This window comes from Crinia signifera, chromosome 1 (assembly GCF_055691185.1).
Source record: "Crinia signifera chromosome 1, ASM5569118v1, whole genome shotgun sequence".
Lineage (NCBI taxonomy): Eukaryota > Metazoa > Chordata > Amphibia > Anura > Myobatrachidae > Crinia > Crinia signifera.
The window spans coordinates 350,847,624-350,867,983 of NC_139217.1; the positions used below are offsets into that span (position 1 = coordinate 350,847,624).

Sequence of the window (20,360 nt, forward strand, 5' to 3'; positions counted from 1 at the left end):
ATCTGCACCCCCCTCACATGCACTACACCAAAACATCTGCACCCCCTCAAAACATCGTCAAAGAAGTGAATTTGCACAGAGCTAAATATTTGCCCCCTTTCACGCTGGCTGCAGTGGCTCAGAGTGACTGACGTGGAGGACGTGAGCAGCCCCTAGTGGCGCCGGTCGGCACAGCAGCAGCACTATGGGAAATGTAGTCTTGGTTTCACAGAGCTGAGACGCTGTAAGTGGGTGAGTGTACTACATAATGCGGTCAGAGGGCGGGCAATGCTAGAAGTTTGCGCTACTTATATTCAGCATATGAGAGTATGGCCAGCTACTGAATTATATATCGTTCTAGCCCAAATACGTCCGTGGGCAACGGAGTAACCACCACCCTGATATATGCCACCCCCTGTAACTGAGTGCTAGGTACATGAGTCCTGATTGGGGGGATGATGATCTGCACCGTATGGTGTCAGTCTGGTGCCGTCTGAAGCTGAAGAACAGGTGAATTGTAGAACCCTGGTGCAGAGGTCATAAATCCGGAGTGTCCCGTGTGCTGTATCCTCCTCTCTTTCCGCCATGATGATGACATAATATTGTGGCAGCCAGAGCAGAACACATCTAGCAGCTACTGTAATATGGGCAATTGTGTTGCTTCTTTAATTATTAATTAATTGTTTTGCACATCTAAATCATTTAACTTACTGTATTCCCCGGCCTGTGTGATTACTTCCCAAAATCGTATTTGAATAGCTGCATCACATCTGGCGATATGTCGGCACATAAGGGGACACAATACACTGATGCGGTGTCCATGTTATCTTATGTAAAAGTGTGGGACAAAAAAACGGAAAAAACTCACGTCGACCTTTTGACTGTGGACTTTCTCATTGTCGATCTAATGCTTGTGTCGACCTTCTGATCCTGTCAACCTTAGCCGTGTCTACCTAATTCAGGTGTCGTCCTAAGCCCTGTTGACTGTTGACCTAATGTATGTCGACCCTATGACCCATACCTGTATTTTGTATATAGTAGCAACTAATGATCCCCCTTATAAGATGGACCTCTGCTCATGCCCACTCTTAAGAGTTATTTACTAATAAAGTCCAATTGTGTGTTATTGGGTAGTGGATTTTGGCAATGACCTAAGGCCAGGGCAATAAGGTGCTGGGCCTTATTAAAGGTTCTATGTGCCCTAGGCCAGGGATGCCAAGAGAGCGGAGGGTACTAATTACCTGGGCCCAGGTCTGACAGAGAGGCCCAGTGGGGGCCCTGGTCCTCCGTCCGTTACCTGGAAACAGGAGCTGCAGTAACTCTTCTCAACCCAGCACATGCTGCTTTGTGCTGGGGTGCGGTGTTGCCACGGAAGCACTTAAAGTACTATTTTACTATTTTATTTTAAGGGTGCATGACCACGCCTCCCATGATTAGACCACACCCCCAGATAAATACTTGGGCCCGGTCAGGCTCTCTACTGCCCTGCCCTGGTAAAAATTTTGGGAGGTGGCCTAAGTGTGGGAGGTGCCCTCACCTCCCACACTTAGGCCACCTACCAAAATGTTTAGAGGAGGGTGAAAGAAAACTCTAAAAACTGTAATCTCAGCAGCAGCACACACCTACAGCATGTGCTGTGCTGATAGAAGGCTCAGCATGACCTCACGCTGTCAGTGAGACACTCATGCTGAGCCTGCTGTCAGAACAGCACATGCTGTAGAAGTGTGTGCTGCTGTTGCTACCCGCGAGGGACGGAGGGGGAAGGTAGGGGTCGGACCAGGGCCCTTGTGGGGCCCCTCTAGCAAGCCTGGGCCTGGGTAATTAGTACCTCCCCCCTCTCCGCTGCGCTGGCCCTAGGCTAATACACATGTAGCTCCCATTGTAATGTTGTTAAGCACAGGTGTATGACCGCTCAAGGACTCGTCATTAATACTGCCCATGTGCATGCAACAAAGATTTCTACTACTGGCATGTATGATCTAATGCTTGTAGTTTGTTAAGGAGACTTTGACTTTAGGCTACCCAGCTGGCACAGTAGCACAATGTAAAAAAAGTAATGGTTCCATCAGTAAGTTACATTGGCACAGTTATTTGGAAGTCACCTTAAGAACTTGATGTACTCAGTGCATTGGGATGGGTGATATCCATAGCGGCAGGTAGGGTGTGTACCTCTGGAAAACATTTCTAGCTGTGCGTGGGGAAATTTTGCCAGTAGGAGCTCGCGGTTCAGCTGCCAATTAGTTGCGCCACTCGTGGCTCCTGATTGGCTGACGTTCCGCTCTCTGCCTGGCTGTCACTGCTTTCAATTCTGCCCGGCTGGCAGTTGTCCTCGTTACTGCGAGCGGCAGCATTTCACTCCCAACATGACAACAAGCATTTTACTCCTGCTTGGCAACAAGCATGTAATCCCCCTTGGCAATGAGCATTTAACTCCCCAGTGGCAACAAGCATTTGAGTCCCCTGTGGCAATGAACATGTAATGCCCCTTGGCAATGAGCATGAAACCCCCTTGGCAATGAGCATGAAGCCCCTGGCATTGAGCATGTAACCCCTGGTATTGAGCATGTAGGTAAGCAACACTTATGTGGCATAATATGTAATAAGCATCATGATGTGTAGCATTATGTGTATTGGGCATCATGGTGTGTGGCACGGGACGCGGTCATCTATTAGAATGAACTTAGGTCTACAGTCATTAGGTCGACCCCACTAGGTCGACTGGCAGGAAGGTCGACCTGACTTAAGGTCGACATGGGCCAATGTCGACATGACTTAAGGTCGAATTTGTATAAAGGTCGACTGATCATAAGGTCGACATGGGGTTTTTTGAGCCGACATGTGCCGACAGGCGGTATTTCATGCCCTACCATCCACTAGGGCGTGGTGGAGGTTATTAAAGCTGTGGCGAGCGAAGCGAGGGTCCGATTCTCATTGCCAACTGTGTCCATGTCGACTGTGTCGACATTCGGATAAAAAAAAAACCAGTGAAAAACCCATGTCGACCTTATGACCAGTCGACCTTCCTCATGTCGACCTTTATGTAAATTCGACCTTAAGTCATGTCGACCTTGGCCCATGTCGAACTTAAATCAGGTCGACCTGCCAGTCGACCTAATGGGGCGACCTAATGACTGTAGACCTAAGTTCATTCTGACAGATGTACCGATTCCGTGTGGCACAATGTGCAATGGGAATCACGGTGTGAGGCACAATGTGTAATTGGCATTACGGTGTGTGGCCTTATGTATGCTTGACATAATATGTAATAGGCATTACAGCTTGTGGATTAATGTGTAACAGGTGTTACAACATGTGGTGTAATGGGCATTACGGTGTGTGGTATAATGTGTAATGGGCATTATGGTGTGTAGCATAATTGTAATATGCATTGATTTCAGCAGCCTGGCACTGTTTGGACTTGGGGGGTGACCTGTGCTGCCTACTGGGTCACTGTGAGGGCCTTCAGACAGTTAAGTGTGGGAGGACAGCAAACATTCCTGTAGTAATACAAGTCATTGTCGCACTCCCGCCCACACTGTCCATGAGGCACAGTAAAAAGCATTCGGTACTTGTTTCCTAGCACGGCCACACCGATTTGTATCGGGGTGATCGTGTCGGAAAAATCGCGTCGGTGCGACCGACGCGATGGACCCGATTTTTACATTGAATCAAATGTGAATAGGGCTCCTGGGACCCTATTTTACATTGGATTCAATGTAAAGTAGTCCCCAGACCCCAAAATTTACCCCCTCAACGGTACCCCACGATTGACACCAACCCGAAGCGTAGCGAGCGCAGTTAGCCCGCGAGGGGCGGCAGTACGCGTCCTCCGACCTTTTCATACCCCTACTATCCACGTCGGCGTGGAGTCGAGAATATAAAGTGTGGCGAGCGCAGCGAGCCACTGAGCCCGAAGCGTGGCGAGCGGACGCGTATAACTTTACAGGTATACGCGTCCGCTCGCCACGCTTCGGGCGCGCTACGCTCGCCACGCTTTGCATTCTCTACTCCAAGCCGACGTGGATAGTAGGGGTATGAAAAGGTCGGAGGACGCGCACCGCCGCCCCTCGCGGGCACGCTGCGCTCGCCACGCTTCGGGTTGGCGTCAATCGTGGGGTGACGCTCACAATGGGGTTGCTTCACTTTTTACCGATGACGGGGCCATATACAATGTGAAATGGGTCATATTGGCCCATTTCACATTGTTTGCTATGTAAAATGGACTTAATCAAGTCCATCTCATCTTGTGCCATTATAATGGCACAAGACCGACGCGATGCTCCCCATTTCAATGTTAAAAATATTTTAACATTGAAGCCTATGGCAAAATCGCGTCCATCGCGTCGGACGCGTCGCCGGCCATGTTAATGCACGCGACCGACGTGATGCTCCCGATTTTGCCTTTGACGGCAAAATGGACCTGATTTCAAAGGAAATCAGGTCCATCGCGTCCATCGTGTACCTTAACTTTAAGGTACACGATGGACAAGATTGTGGCCGTGCTAGGAAACAAGTACCAAGCATTCTTACACATGCAGCCTGTGTCTGACTGAGCGAGTGTCAGTGAGCAGAAGGTGACACAGAGTGCTGGGCATGGGGGAAGTGGCTTGTGGGAGCATCATCCCCCCCGCGAGAGTCCCTACTACAGGAGTAGTTGAACCTGGAACCACCCATTAGCATATTTCTAGATTTGCCAATGCATCCAATATATAGCGCATGCAATCCCATCCGAGCCTACCCGGCTCAGAAGAAATCCTGCAGATTGCTTCACCAGCATCGGACCTGCTGTCATTCACTTGCAATTTGGGCTCTTTTCCTGTGATTGATTGCTGCAATCACAGAAAAAGAGCCCAAATGGCAGGTAAGTCAGCCAGTGTATGGGGCCTTAACACACAAAACCACTTTAAGAGATTGCTTTGGTTAATTTGATATGTGACACTTGTATATTTGTGTGCAAGTAAGTCTGAATATGTATTCCAATCACAACGGAACTTGGTTTGAAAGAAATCCATGGGCACTGCAACCTATACAGATTCAGTATTAATCGCACTTGCCACAAATTAATGTTTGGTGCCACTTAGGGAAGCCAATCCCGGGGCATTTTTTCAATCCCGGGATTCGGGATTGAAAAATGCTCAATCCCGGGATTCCCGGGATCCCGGGATTGGCTTTCCTAATAAAAAACCGCCCTGGCCGCCCCGCATTTACTTACATTTGCAGGGGCGGCCGGCGGCCGGGTTGATGGGTGGGAGCCGGGATGCCGGGTGGGCAGCTTCATCCGGCCGGCGGCAGGGTGGGAGCCGGGATACCGGGTGGGCAGCTTCCTACTTCGGGAGCCGGGTTGCTGGGTCGGCTGGCTAGGCGGGCGGGCGACTTCATAATGCGGAGTTGCTTGCTTGCTAGGTGGGCTGGCTAGGTGGACGGGTGGCTTCATCTCTGCCTGCCTGCCTGCGCAGCGTGACCTCTCGTCACGCTGAGAGGTCACGCTGCACAGAGTTGCTCTGCCGGGTATGGGAGTATCCGGGCAGCGGCTGAGCGAGTGCTCAGACGCTGCCCGGCATTAGACTGCGCATGCGCAGTCAAATCCCGGGATTGGAAACTCCAATCCCGGGATTGAAATCCCGGTGTTTTGGGGGCCAAATCCCGGGATCCTGCCGATCCCGGGATTGGCCACCCTAGTGCCACTGCAGCAAATAGTGTGTGAGGACATATCTGTAGTTAGCAAGCTGTTTGTATTTCAATAATACTGTAGCTTTTATACTAGCCTGTTATATGTCATAGAAGTTAATGGTATGGTACCATGATGTGGTTTATATGTTCTTGGGTCTCATTGTCTAAAATACCAGTCACCTACTACTGTTGTTCAGTATTTCACCAATTCATCTTGCCATGGTGCCACAGCCTAACAACAGTTGTGTTTCTCTTGCAGATGTGGAACCACTGTATTCATACACCGCACATTTAAGTGATGTGGAGCTTTCATTTTAAATGCTCCCGCCAATTTCAGAAACAGAGCATTGTGTTTATCAAGCACAAGTCTCACCTCAGCTTGCCAGAATATGTGCCAGCATGCCCAAGTGCTGATCCAGTTGATGTGGAGAGACTCCATGATTTTGTACTGCGCTCCCAGCGACTGTTTGTCATGACAGGTGCTGGAATCTCTACAGAATCAGGAATCCCTGACTATCGCTCAGAAGGTGTGGGACTGTATGCAAGGACTGAACGGAGACCCATTCAGCATGCAGAGTTCATCAAGAGTCAGTCTGCTCGCAGACGTTACTGGGCTCGGAACTTTGTAGGGTGGCCACAGTTCTCTTCACATAAGCCAAATGTGTCCCACGTTGCTCTGTATAACTTGGAAAATTCTGGGAAACTTCATTGGCTAGTGACCCAGAATGTAGATGCTTTACATGCTAAGGCTGGACAGCGCCGCATGACTGAGTTGCATGGTAGCACTCACAGGTAAGGAAGCTAGGTTTCCCCCTCTCACTTCAGGATAATTTGCTGTTTACTCCTCAATATGTGTTTTAAATTCCCTTTAGAACAGACTCTATGATACAGATGTTTCCTCATGCGCGGTGGCTTTGTCATGCCATAGCAGGTTCTAGGTGTCTAGGCCACACCAGGCGTCTTTCTCACTAAAAAAGGCCATCTTATTCACATTAATAAAGCGACTGGAAGCGGAATGAAACCTCTTTGCTAGATTGCACTGATGAGTTTAATGTGCGACATTTGTGTGTGACAAAGTCTGGAACCTGTGTACGAAGTGTTGCCATGCAGCTGCTACGTCTTTTCCTCACGCCCAGTCCCATTGTGATTCAAGTGTTTCATTCATGTGTAGTTAAACTTTCCCCCTCAGCATCTGAGGGACTTAGTCGCTAGGTCGACATACATTAGGCATTAGGTCGACCACTAAAGGTCGACAGAGCATAAGCCGACACATGATATAGGTCGACGTGGCTAAGGTCAACAGGGTCGTAATATCAACACAAGCATTAGGTCGACAGTCAAGAGGTTGACATGAGTATTTTATACCCTACCATCCACTAGGGCGTGGAGGGAGACTATGATAGCGCCCAAATCATGGCGAGCGCAGGGGTACACTGAGAGAGTGTCCATGTCGACTTACGTTGAAATTGGTGACTTTCCATCATCGACCTTCCGACCCTGTAGACCTTAACAATGTTGACCTATTTTATGTGTCTACCTAAGCCCTGTTGAGCTTTAGTGGTCGACGTAATGTATGTCGACCTTCATACTGTCAGACCGATGACCCATTCCCGCATCTGAGTGGTGTTTTGTTGCATATGCAATTAATATAAGATGCTAAATAAAAGAACATGATGGTGTACTACACCTCCTTGGTGCATGGTGCATCAGGACACAGCTCTATCATAAGCCCTGTACACACACACATCGATTTGCTTTTGATTCGATGTTAGATTGGATTTTCTATTAAATCTCTCCATTAGATCTTTCCATTCGATTTGGCATTAGTTCTGTACTTTTCAATATCGAATTCGATGTACATTCATGGTTCTCCGATGTCGGAATCCCGACTGCTCCCTCGTGGGGGTCCACGACCCCCATAGAGGGAGAATAAAATAGGTGAGCCCGCAAGGGGCTTCATTGCGCTCCCCCCGCTGTGCAGTCGGGTATCTGATGTCTGAGTAATGACTCTCTGAATCCCGACTGTCGGTGAAATATACCACACCTAGAAGAATGAGCTTGTTGTAGTACACTCCCATCAAAGCCGGCTACAGTTTCCTCAAAGACAGTTTTGACAATGTCAGGGACGATCCATCAGATGACACCAGAACATAACTCTTCAGATATGATGCTAAACACTATGCCTTATGCCAGGGGTGGCTTAACCCTTCTAGTGCCAAGTGTGAATTGGTGTGAAAATTGCCAAGGAAACGTTTTTATTCATCATAATGATTTGTAATGGTTACCTTATGTAGGAAATATAGGGGGTGATTCAGGTTCACTCACAAAGCACATTTGGTTTGCTAATGGACAAAACCATGTGCACTACAGGTGGGGCAGATGTAACATGTGCAGAGAGAGTTCGATTTGGGTGAGTTATTGCGTTTCTGTGCAGAGTAAATACAGACTGCTTTATTCTTACACTGCAATATAGAGATCAGTTTGAAGAACAAATCCCACCCAACTCTAACTCTCTCTGCACATGTTACATCTGCCCCACCTGCAGTGCACATGGTTTTGTCTATTAGCAAACCAAATGTGCTTTGCGAGTGAACCTGAATCAGGCCCCTAATCTTTTTTTACACAACATTTTTTTGTGTGAATTTTTATAACAAATGTGAGAGACGTTGGCATTTTAGCGGATATTTTGCACATTTATAGATTGAAGAAGATAGAAGTAACTGTAAATAAATAAATAAATCTCTCAAAGATGTTGGCACGCAAAGGGTTAAGAAAGGAGGAGGCCCATGTTCAGTCACTGTGCAGGCCACCTCCTCTTTCAACAGATGTCTCAGGTGAATGGTTTGTCTTTTGCAAATGCAGAGATCTCCTGGAAATTGGTTGCCACTCTTATGGATGATTTTAAGGTGCCCATACACATTACAATTATTGTATACAATATTGTATACAATATCGCATTTCATTGCATCTCGGTTTTGCGATGAGATCTAGTACAAAAAGTATGTGCTGCACATACTTTGTACTAGATCTCATCTCATCATAAAACCAAGATGCGATGAGATACGATATTGTATACAATAATTGCAACGTGTATGGACACCTTTAGTATAGTATAAGGGTGTGCTTCATGATCCTCCTGGTCCCAGGGCTTATGTGCATAGCAAACATGCTTTTATTATAGAACGCCGTTGCTTGGTGCACAACGAACACTGTAAATACACAATCCCGTCAGGAAGCATGGTGGGGGCAAAATATATTATGGGGAAGCATATGTGCAACAGGAACCGGAAAACTCATAACAGATGGCAAAATGGATGGAGCAAAATACAAAGAAGTCTTGGAGGAAGCTGCAGGCTATTAGAGTGCTTGGACTTGGAAGATGATTTGTTTTCCAACATCTATATAACCCATAGGATACACTAAAAAAAGTATTTGACATTTTTGAGTGAAGTGTTATACAATGCAATAACTTTTTTCATATTTTTTGTTTGTTCCTAATTTATTTGGACAAATGGTTGAATTTTTTTATTTTTTATTATTGAATACTTCAGGGAAGATTGACTCAGATGGGAGTTCTATTTCACATGGAATGTTGCTATAGGCAACCAACCAGTATCTACTTATTTATATGACACCTTCTAGAAGATAATAGATAGTATCTGAATGGTTGCCCATAGCAATAGCCCATCTAAAGTAGAACTCCCATCTTAGTGTTGATCAGTAGGAATAAATCCCCTTTATGTTGTAACAGCCTTTTTATAGGCAAGGAATGTGGTCATCATCCAATCATGTTAGCTTTCTTTCGGATTTGGCCAAACATGTTTATGTTCTTGAGTGGCCAATCTGAGCACAGTCCAACCGATAGTGGGGCCATATGAGGCCAGATCATCATATCTGTGATCAGATTTAGATTTATTTATCAAAGCTAAGCTTATTATGACTGTATCTGTATCCCTAGGGTGATATGTCTTGGCTGTCAGACAGTGATTAACAGATCCGAGCTTCAAGAAAAGTTCCTAGCTCTCAATCCAATTTGGAATGAGCATGCACATGGTGTGGCACCAGATGGCGATGTTTTTCTGACAGACGAGCAAGTCTCCAATTTTCAGGTTCCAGCTTGTGATAAGTGTGGGGGTATCTTAAAGCCACAGGTGACTTTCTTTGGCGATGCAGTAAACCGAGAATTGGTGTACTCTCTGTATGAGTGTCTAAGCCAAGCTGATGCAATGCTTATTATTGGGTCCTCGCTGCAGGTAAGCAACCTTATTTTATGTGTTCCTATTTCATATTAACATGACATTACATGCATACTATCTTCATTGTGATGTACACCTAAGCAGAGTTAAAATATGGCCACTGGTTTTGACAAAGTACCGCTGGATGTTCTTTAGAAAAGATAGCTTTTAATCATACATGCCTACCTGACCCTCTCCATGCCTACCTGACCCTCTCCTGGACTTCCCTGGTAATGTATGATTGCCATCACCTGTGGTGAGCCAGGTAATTGATAAGAAAGGTGTTTCACCACAGGTGATGGCAATCATACATTACCAGGGAAGTCCAGGAACAGAGCATTTTCTACCTCATGGAGAGGGTCGGGTAGGCAGGTATGCTTTTAATGCAGTAGAGGGGGAATCTCATGGATTAGTTAAACAATGCTGTCCTGTATCATACTCTCCAACATGGCCCATTCCATTAGGTACAAATGCTAATGCACCTGGACTTCCTGCTTAATGTATGATTGCCATCACCTGTTTTGAACTATTTACATACCTCCCAACATGACCCTCTCCAGGAGGGACACAATACTCTGTTTCTGGATTTCCCTGTTAATTTATTATTGCCATCACCTGCTTTGAAGAGGTTAAATGATAAAAAAAAGGTGTTTCAGCACAGGTGATGGCAATCATAAATTAAGAGGAAAGTCCGGGAATAGAGCATTCGGTCCCTACTGGAGAGGGTCATGTTGGGAGGTATGTATTTAATTGATGAGAAGGGTGTTTCAGTGATGGCAGTCCAGTAGCAGAGCATTTGTACCTAATGGAATGGGCAATGTTGAAGGGTATGCTTTGTATAAGTTGGGGAGACACACCACACTCCATGTCAATATGCTTGTTTTCAAACCCATTGTCATTCTAACTGCGCCATTGCACCGGCCCTATAGCTTGTAAAAGAAAGAGATCCATCTAAAACCATTGCATCTCTGCATACATCCAACTGAGCACAGCATGCAGTTCTGGCTATGTACTTTCATTAAACGTAGCCAACATGCATAAAGGTGAGAGGGCGGCCTGCTGTGCTCCTGCTAGACCGTCCCAATTATCCCTCCTCTTGAAATCATACTCTGAGACAAGTTTTGGGATTAAATCATTGGCCACAGTTTTATTCACAATCCTTAACCAACGTTTTGCAGGGTGAGGACAGAGAGCGGTGGGCAAGGTGCAAGAGCCTATCAATGCCGATCATTGATTCGCGCTGGGGCGTGCCACATACCTACGCGGTAGGCCCTCGGCAACGCCCCCTCCCGTTCCTGGGAGCCAGCCCCTGCAGATCACTCTCGCCTGGCGCGCAGCCGATGGCCCGCCGTCGAAAGCTGGAGCCTGGCGTGCGGCCCCCACGCCGAGGGTGAATCTGCCACCTCAGCTGGTTCCCCTCCTCCGCCTGCCTTGCGCACCGCCTCTTCCCGCCACTGAGGTTTCCGGGTATTGCCCGGGCACCGAAAAACCCCCACCCTGCACAAACGCCCTTCCCTCACACTCCCTGCGCTTCCCGGAGTGCGTTGGTAACCAGTCGATGCCAATGCCTGACAAATGCCCTCCATCCACCTCATACATGCCCTTGATCGTCGGGTTGATATCTGCATGTTGGATAACCCCCCTTCACACGCTTGGCTACTGACACCTTTACCTTCTTCCTGGTCCTTCCAATGGCTCCTCCTTTCTTTGCCTCGCGCCATACCATCCTGTGGATGCTGCTGGACGACAGTACCCTAACCCTAAGTTGGTGCTGACCGTTCTTACCAGGTCAAGGGATCTGGCATCCCCTAACTCATTACCTCCCCGATGACCAACTATCGTGTCCGGCGTGCAGGCCATCCCCTTGCCCAGTTGCAATGCCTCCCTGGGCCCGTTCCACCTCATCCCCCTCTGCCAGAACCAAAACATTCGTCCTTCGCTCCTTGGCAGCCCTAGCTGCCTGCCGTAAGGCCTGGCCGCAGCCCTGACTTCGGCCCGGTGAACGTAGGAGTGGCCGACAATCCATATTTGTTTTAGGTTTGCATTCCCTGCGGAGGGGGAAGAGTTAATTAGCTGTCAGCTTGTTGGCGACCAGCTTGGCATAAATCTTATAACGATCCGATTTGCACCTGCCCGGCGCTCTGCTCCCAGCACCTGCGCAGCCTTCACTAGCCACGGAAGTGGCCGCCCCAATCCTCAATGAATGGGAGCTAAACCTACCTGTCGGCCACCGCCTGCCGCTACGCCCTTCTTCAGGATAGCTGAAAACTGGTATTTGGTTAGCGGTGACCCGTTCTGCATGCGCAAGGAAATTCCCCTTGCTCGCTGTCCTCATACCTACAAAGGCCCTAACCACTGCCACCAGGCACGTTGCCGGGTCCGCGTGACGGTTAAGCTGGACCCATTTACCCTTGCCCTCCTGATCCGTCTTTGACTTGTGAATCTTGCACAGCGCCGCCTGCTCAGTTACTGCCACATTTCTATGCTGCGGGCCCTCTCCTGTTGACAACCTCGTTCCCGCCACTACTAAAAGCCATTGCGAATGCTTCCCTCTGGCCCTGGCAGACAGTTGTAATCTGGTCCCACAAAATCCACAACCTTTCTATTGTGATGGGTTGCCTTGCATCCGGCCTCTTCGCCTCCATTCTGGCCCAGACCCTCCTGGTCATATGCACTGCGAATGACTTCGCCCTGTCGACCCTGCCACTGAGCTTGTCGAAACAAGATGCCTGCCAGCAAGGCGCCTAGCCGGGATTTTAAGGCTTGCTCCTGCCTGAGCTTGGCCAAGAAAGCCAACAGCTGCTGCTGCGCGCTGAGTCTCTCGGCACCTACCGTAACCTGGCAATCCTTCCAGCAATTCCATGCCACCTTGTATGCTTCCCAAGTCCTTGGTGCCGGTGACCACTCCGCCTGGCTAGCTAACTCGGCTTGCCTATCTGCCAGAGGCATGAAGGGCATGTTAGACCTGCTCTGACAGCTTCCCCGTTCTGCCGCGACAGCGTGTCCGCTATCACGCTCTTTCCCCTGGCACATGCTTTTCCCTGAATGTAATATTGTGGTGACAGCGTGTCCGCTATCACGTTCTTTTCCCCTGGCACATGCTTTGCCCTGAATGTAATGTGGCGCAGGCATTTCACAACCAATCTCCTAACCCGCCTGACTACTGGTGATGATGACGCCCGCTGGCTGTTTACTGCCTGCACTACCCCCAGGTAGCCGCACCATAATTGAATTTGCCTGTTGGCCAGCCTCTCTCCCCAGATTGTCACTGCTACCAGTACTGGGAATAGCCCCAGAGCTGCAAGGTTCCTGGTGAGACCTGCTTCCCCCCGCGTTGGTGGCCGCCACTGGGCACACCATTCTCCCTGCCAGTATGCCCCAAAGCCTGTGGCTCATGCGGCATCCGTAAATAAATGCATTGCGCGATTGGGCCGCATAGGCTCTGGCCACATATGCACCCTGTTTAGGCATTGGAGGAATTCCTCCCATACTAGCAAATCTCTGCACTTCCTTGTTGATGTGCAGAAAGTGATTTTTCCTTGCTATGCCCACAGCGGGCTTGCTCCCGCTGTTGCTTAAATATCCTGCCCATCGGGATCAACCTGCAAGCAAAATTGATGCTTCCCAACAATGATTGGAGCTGCCCCGGTGCAACCGTTCTTGCTCCGGCACAATACCTGACCCCTCTAACCAGCTTTCCCACTTCTGGCAATCTGCACTCCTGCTTGGCCAAATCAATCTCTATCTCCACGTAAGACAGAACTGCTTTGGGCCCTTGCGTTTTCCTGGAGCAATGGGCACGCTGAATTCCTTCAGCATTCCCTCCGCAAGAGGTTGCACTATGGCGAGATGGGTGGCCCTGCCACCACGCAATCGTCCAGGTAGTGCGCAATTGCCGCTGACCCGGTTCTCTCTTTCCAGCACCACTGCTTCAAATATGCGCAAGATATAGCGCATCCCCTCAGAAGACATTTGTCTATAAGATGTACCCATCAAAACTTAGCCCCTGTGACAAAAAACTCTCGGGGCGCAGGGGCAGCAGCCTAATGGCTGACTCCATGTCAAACCTTGTCATAAGCGCCCCCCCTGCCTTGCGCTCGGACTATCCTGACGGGTGAGTCGAACGACTGGTATTGCACTGAGCACTCGTCCCTGTCCAAGGGCATCGTTTACCGATGCCCCTTCCGGATAAGACAGGTGCTGAATGAGCCTGAATTTACCAGGTGCCCTTTTGGGAACCAGTCCTAACCATGAGCTAACTATTCCTGCCAATGAGGAGGTTCCGAATGGCCCTTTCATCCTGCCTAAAGCCTGTTCTTTGATGCTGTTGTCCCTTACCGCCCCCGGCTGCTCCCCAATAGATTTCAGGGTTTCTTGAGCTGCCGGAGGGTGTCACATTCCTGGTTATAGGTATCCTAACCCCCCCCCCCCCCTGCTCCCATCCCAGATCCAGCATAGCCTTTGTGTGGCTGTTATCACCCTGGGGGGTGGTGGGACACCGCCTCCCCCCTCTCCCCTGGCCCATCAGAGCTACTTCCTGCAATAACACCTAACTGGCATGGTGGAGGCTACTAACCTGCCCTCCGGCCGTATAACAAAGGGATTCCTATGGAAAATGTCCATTCTGCCTCATTGCACACGACAATCCATAGCCAATGCCCGTAAAATCATTTTTACAGTGGCTAACTTATGCACCTCTTGTGTGCCATAAGGCCCTGTCTTTTAATATAGATTGTCTGTATGTTGGTTTGTTGTCCCTCCGCGTAGGGGGGGGGGCATGAGAAGAACGCCACCCCCCCCTTTCCTCCCCTGTACCGGGACCTGTGCCTTCTGCAAACCGCCCTAGGCACCCTTACAACACACCCACATCATTGCTAACATCCTGGTTCTTATAATGCATAACTCTCTAGCATAGCTCAACATTCTAAGTCCCTTGCATGTTACCTAGCATTGCTAACAGTCATGCTCCCCTTCTTGGCATATTACATCCTGGATAGCGCATATTGGCGTCCTATTATTACTATTATCATCCTTTATCTGTGTACACACACATATATATATATATATAGATATATATATATATCTATATATATATACACACACACAGGGTTCCACAGCACCCGGTTACGGAGTACGCATAATCAAACAGGGAAACAGTAACTACTAGATAGCATTGCTAACCTCTGGATAATGTCTATACATATCATGGCATAGTACATAGTATTGCTAACATTCTGTATACTGTCTACCTCGGCATACTACATGCTATTCAGGTTATCAACATTTGTTTTACCAATCCTGTGCGTCGTCTGCTTTTCTCCCGCGTCGACCATGGTGACCTTCTTCTCATGCCCCCCGCTATCTGCGCCGCACAATGCGCAAGGAGGTGACATCGATGAGCAAATGGGTTCTGGCTGAGACGACGTGAAATGCTGAAGCCACGCCGACCATAGCGGTGCCCGTCAATCGCTTTCCTTGCCTGCTCCCTGCAGCCCGATGGCCTGCCGACACCTTCTTGGCCTGATGCCTGTGCTCCCTCCCTGTGGCCATTAGGCCCTCTGTGGTGATCCGCGGGCATCACCCTGGCCACAGCCTCATGGTATCCCCTTGCCCGGCTCCTGCCGCCACACCCAGGCGGACTCTGATGCTTTCCTTTGTATCTCCTCCATCCGTGCTGATAAACATGCTCGCCCTGATGAAAAGCTTGCTCCTCTTCTGAGCGACTAGCGCGGCTGCAGCAGACCCTTACTGCTGCACCGTGGTGCTAGCTGCTCCATGCTGGCGCTGCCAATACTACCTGCTTGATTCCTGATATTCCTCCTTGCTGCTGGGCACTTTGATGTGCTGCGGCCACTAGGGGGAGCCCCTCCCAGCAGAGCTACTCTGTGCTGCTGCTCTCCTCCCCCACTTCCTCAAAGAATTTGCTGCTGCTGCTGCTCCCTTTGTCCTGCTGGACTCCTCCCCCACTTCCTCCTCGTGCTCATGCTGGCTGTGGGATTAGGCCCTGGAAGCTGTAAGAAAGATGGCTGGATGCTGCTGCTGTAATCCCTCAGACGATGCGGATAGGCTTCCCCGTGTCTCCCGGCGACGACGTTGCTGGTGCAGATCTCCCGGCAGCTGTGGGGCATGATGACACAGACTGCTAACGCTCAGCTCCACTCCCTGGGTAGCTGCTGATGGCGCTGGGGATTTCCACTACTCCCTCTGCCTCCTAGCTATGCCTGTGCCGTGCCCCTGTGCTTCTGTCCCGCTGGTTGTGGCTTCTCCTCTTGTGCTGTATGGATGCCGGCTGTATGCTGCTGCTGCTCCGCTTGCCGCCTCTCCTCTCGAGCCGTATGGATGCCGGCTGTATGCTGCTTCTGTTGCTGACGCCCCTCAGACCCTTTGGGCAGTTTTCCAGCAGCTGTGAGGCAGGCTGACGCCGACTGCTAACGCCCTGCTCTGGTCCCTGGCTGATAGATCTCCCACTCGGTGCTCGATACAAGGTAAGGAGGCCTTGCCCTATGTCCCCTCTGCGGCCTGTGCTTCAGTTTCAAGCTGCTGGGGGAAGTCTACAACCCTGCTCTGATCGTGTTCTGATGATGTGTGCTCAGCCTTCCCCCTGCCCCAGTCTTTTAAAACCCTTCCTGGCAGTTCCCTCCCCCTGGTGCTTCATTGGCTGCCCTTGTCCCCCAAGTGTGAAAGGGGGCGGGGATACCATCCCGACCCCCCCCCCCCCCCTTTGTTGTGCCAGGTCACCAGTAGCGCGGCCTGCCCCTCCCCCTTATGCCGCGTCGGCGCCATACCGGCACCTGTGCTCCCTAATGCACAATTGCAACCATAGATGCAAACGTTCTGCTACAGAGCATGCACATTACAGAAACATGCAGGATGTTTCCTGGATTAGAAGTTTCTGGAAAATAAATTCCCCACCTGCAAACGCTTGCATGACTTGCATCTTTTGTCTTTACATAAGAGTTTTTGGGGGGTATTCAATCCGGGATTCCAACTGTAAGAACATCCCGGAATCCCAGCCGGTTTTTCATCTGATCTAACAGTAAATCGACAGTCGGTACATTGAATGTCGGATTGTCAGAAAACGGGCGTGAATTTGACAATCTGTGGCCATTTCCCCTGTTGTGTCATACTATCACAAATTGAATAACCCCAAAGTATAAATATCGTTCCTCTCGTAAATGTAATTTTTGTGTTGTAATCAATTTTGTGACTGATGCAAAGAAATCTCTAATCAGAGCTTTTGTATATTTTGTTAATAACATGCCCTATTTACCAAATGATTAGCGAATACATAAACCTGCTACACATTACAAGTCAGACGTGCAACACCCGGTGCTTGTTGATACTTGCTTATGGGACATAGCTATACTTCACATATTTAAGCTGTATCCTGCGTGATGGTATTTTCTAAGTATTGTCATCAGATAGTCTATTTCCAGTCCTTTTTATAAAGTGTATAAATACCTATGCAAATGAGAGACACAAGTGATCCATTGCATACACACCCAGTGTTTGTGGTATATGGGTTATATGCACAGTGACACTGAGTGCATCCACCTTCTGTTCATACCTAACCTGGGAAGCCAGTTTTTCTCCCATTTGATGTTAATTGATAACTAGAGCTGCACACAGGTGAGTGGAGAAAAAAACCATCAAATAACTGTGCACCTGGGCAAATCCAGCAGAGAGATTTAGATTGTGAGTGGAGTGTCCACACATAAATCTGAATTGCATTATAAAAATAAAATTGTCCCGTTTTTGTGGGCTATATGCAAAATCAAACTGTATTTACCCTTCACGCAAAAAATGCATACATTTATTATACCCCTCACATACAGCATGTTTTTTTCCAGATAGAAATCTACTTGCTTTTATTTTTCTCTTCATTGTCCATATTTGCATGTATCTTGAATATAACCGTACTTGCCTACTGGCCCTCTCCTTCAGGGAGAAAATGCTCTGCTCCTGGACTTCCCTGGTAATGTCCAGGAGCACCTGTGGTGACACCTTTCTTATCAATTACCTAGCTCACCACAGGTGATGGCAATCCTACATTACCAGGAAAATCCAGGAACAGAGCATTGTGTCCCTCATGGAGACATAGGTGCCGATTCTGTGGGTGCTTGAGGGCCCGAGCATCCATGGAAATTGACGAGCACCCACCCGCTCAGCAGAGACCAACCCGTGTCCCACTGCATTCCCCTCCCTCGTCGCTGGCACAGGTACTGTGTGGGCATTTATGAACCTGCACTGTGGGGGCATTTATGTACCTGCACTGTGGGGGCATTTATGTATTTGGCACTGTGTGGGCATTTATGTATTTGGCACTGTTGCCATAATTTGAATATTGGAGACAACTGTGCTGCGTAATATAAATCAGTATTATTTTGTAGCCACGCCCCTTTCCCATTAAGCCACTCCCCTATATTTTTGGCTTGAGCACCCACCAGCAAAAACATAAATCGGCACCTATGCATGGAGAGGGTCAGGTAGGCAAGTATGAATATAACTTACTACAGAAATAAACAGTTTTAGTATTTTTTTTAAGAACAATCATTTCAACTGAAAATCTTTCCATTTAAAAAAAGCTTTGTCTGTTTCAGTGAAATAGTTAAGATGAATGAATCACAAGTCTATGTTTTGTTGTTTTTCAGGTATATTCTGGATACCGATTTGCACTAAAAGCCCAGGAGAAGCGCATTCCTATTGCAATACTTAACATTGGTCCCACTAGAGCCGATCACCTGGCAGTGGTTAAAGTTAGTGCTCGCTGTGGAGACGTCTTGCCAAAGATGAATCCAAGCTTCGCATTGCCACTAGAAACTACCTAATAATAACTGTTATATGATTCTATACCACTCCACAAGGGAGAGACCTGTTACCTGGAGCACAGGTGATTGCTCCACATACTGTATAACCCTGCTGTGATATTTACTACATTCATATCAGGCTAAAGAACCAGAATATCCTCTTGAAATAATTGTTAGAATAGGGCAGTATCATCGGGAACTCAGTGTATTAGCAGGGTGGTGCTTTAAGATAAATATCTGGATATTATAGTTTTAAGTTTTCATTAAACATAACAATCACTACGCTTAACAATAAATCCTTTGACATCTGTACACAGCAATTCTGTCTTTTGGCCATGAGATTGTCAGAAGTTGTGTCACTCTATTTACTTAAATACCTAAACTGGATTCGGTATGAAATCCCGACGGTCAAAATCCCGACGGTCATAATACCGACAGCAATTGACAGAAAGTCAAAATCCCGACATGGTCAAAATCCCGACATTTAAAATACCGACATGGTCAAAATACCGACAAGGTCAAAATACCGACATTTAAAATCCCGACAAGTTCAAAATACCGACACATAGAATGTAGACAGGTGAAAAAGTCAACATGACTTTCGGGCGACAGCTCGCGAGGTCGATATGGGCTTTTCACAGTTTTTTTACCTGAATGTCGACACAGTCGACATGGACACAGTTGGAAGTCAACCGCAGCCCCTCGCATAGCTCGCTGCGCTCGCAATGCTTCGGGCACGGTGCCTCGCTACGCTCGGCACACTATTTTATTCTCCCACCACGCCCTAGTGGATGGTAGGGCATGAAATACCGCCTGTCGGCACATGTCGGGTCAAGAAACAGTGAAAAACCCATGTCGACCTCGCGACCTGTCGCCCGAAAGTCATGTTGACTTTTTCACCTGTCTACATTCTATGTGTCGGTATTTTGAACTTGTCGGGATTTTAAATGTCGGTATTTTGACCTTGTCGGTATTTTGACCATGTCGGGATTTTAAATGTCGGGATTTTGACCATGTCGGGATTTTGACTTTCTGTCAATTGCTGTCGGTATTTTGACCGTCGGGATTTTGACCGTCGGGATTTTGACTGCATCCCCCTAAACTACCTCAATTGCTACATCACCACTGTACATGTATTTGATCATTGGCTTCCCTACGGTAGTACTTATCGAATAGGTTTTTGTATGCTGTGATATTATCTTTTGTTAAACTATCATTAATAACACAATTAACCTGGATAAAACAAAACCCAAGTGATTGGAAATACACTAAAGACCCTTTCTAGACTGCAGAATGGGTCAAGTTCAGATCCCGAAGGATCTATATTCTGATGCGCAAATAGGTCCTGCGATACAGTGACTCACAGCCTAATGTTCTTTATGGGCAGAAAGGGGTCTGCAGTGGCTTCTGTTTGTGAAAACTTGTAATAGATGCCTCCTGCTAAAAGACATCTGAATTAGCCCCAGTGTGCCTCTAATGGTTTACCAAACTCAGGAGCACACCTAGTTCCTTCTCTTGGGATTGGACCTAGAAAAGCACTGTGTGTGTCCTTTTTGTGTGTTTGTGTGTCCTGCTGAAAATGTGCATGGATGAAGCAGCAAACACATCACTGGAAAGTTTTCAATGGTTTTAAAGTGTCACGTAATTTCTATAATAAATTAATCATATA

The 20,360-nt window shown here is 48.1% G+C and overlaps 2 protein-coding genes across 7 annotated transcripts in view; both read left to right on the forward strand.

Moving 5' to 3' along the window:
* SIRT4 (sirtuin 4) lies at positions 1 to 18,712 on the forward strand. 5 transcript variants are annotated; one of them, XM_083147186.1, is made up of 4 exons: positions 1 to 223; positions 5,909 to 6,441; positions 9,608 to 9,902; positions 18,536 to 18,712. In XM_083147186.1, the coding sequence occupies exons 2-4, from the start codon at positions 5,948 to 5,950 to the stop codon at positions 18,710 to 18,712; spliced, it is 966 nt and encodes a 321-aa protein (XP_083003312.1). In that variant the 5' UTR covers positions 1 to 223; positions 5,909 to 5,947. The 5 variants fall into 5 exon arrangements, with proteins under 5 accessions (XP_083003312.1, XP_083003296.1, XP_083003305.1 ...); XM_083147170.1 differs by having other exon boundaries at positions 2 to 231; XM_083147179.1 differs by lacking the exon at positions 1 to 223 and adding an exon at positions 255 to 489.
* LOC146008186 (hydroxysteroid 11-beta-dehydrogenase 1-like protein A) overlaps positions 18,638 to 20,360 on the forward strand; it is a 27,328-nt gene continuing 25,605 nt past the window's right edge. The window contains exon 1 of one of the 2 annotated variants that reach the window (XM_083147236.1): positions 18,638 to 18,774. Coding sequence is in view for 1 of the 2 variants with exons in the window: in XM_083147245.1 (XP_083003371.1) it covers positions 18,726 to 18,774 (49 nt within the window). In the remaining variant the exon portion in view is untranslated. The remainder of the gene's footprint in view (positions 18,775 to 20,360) is intronic. The other variant, XM_083147245.1, reaches the window with a different exon arrangement.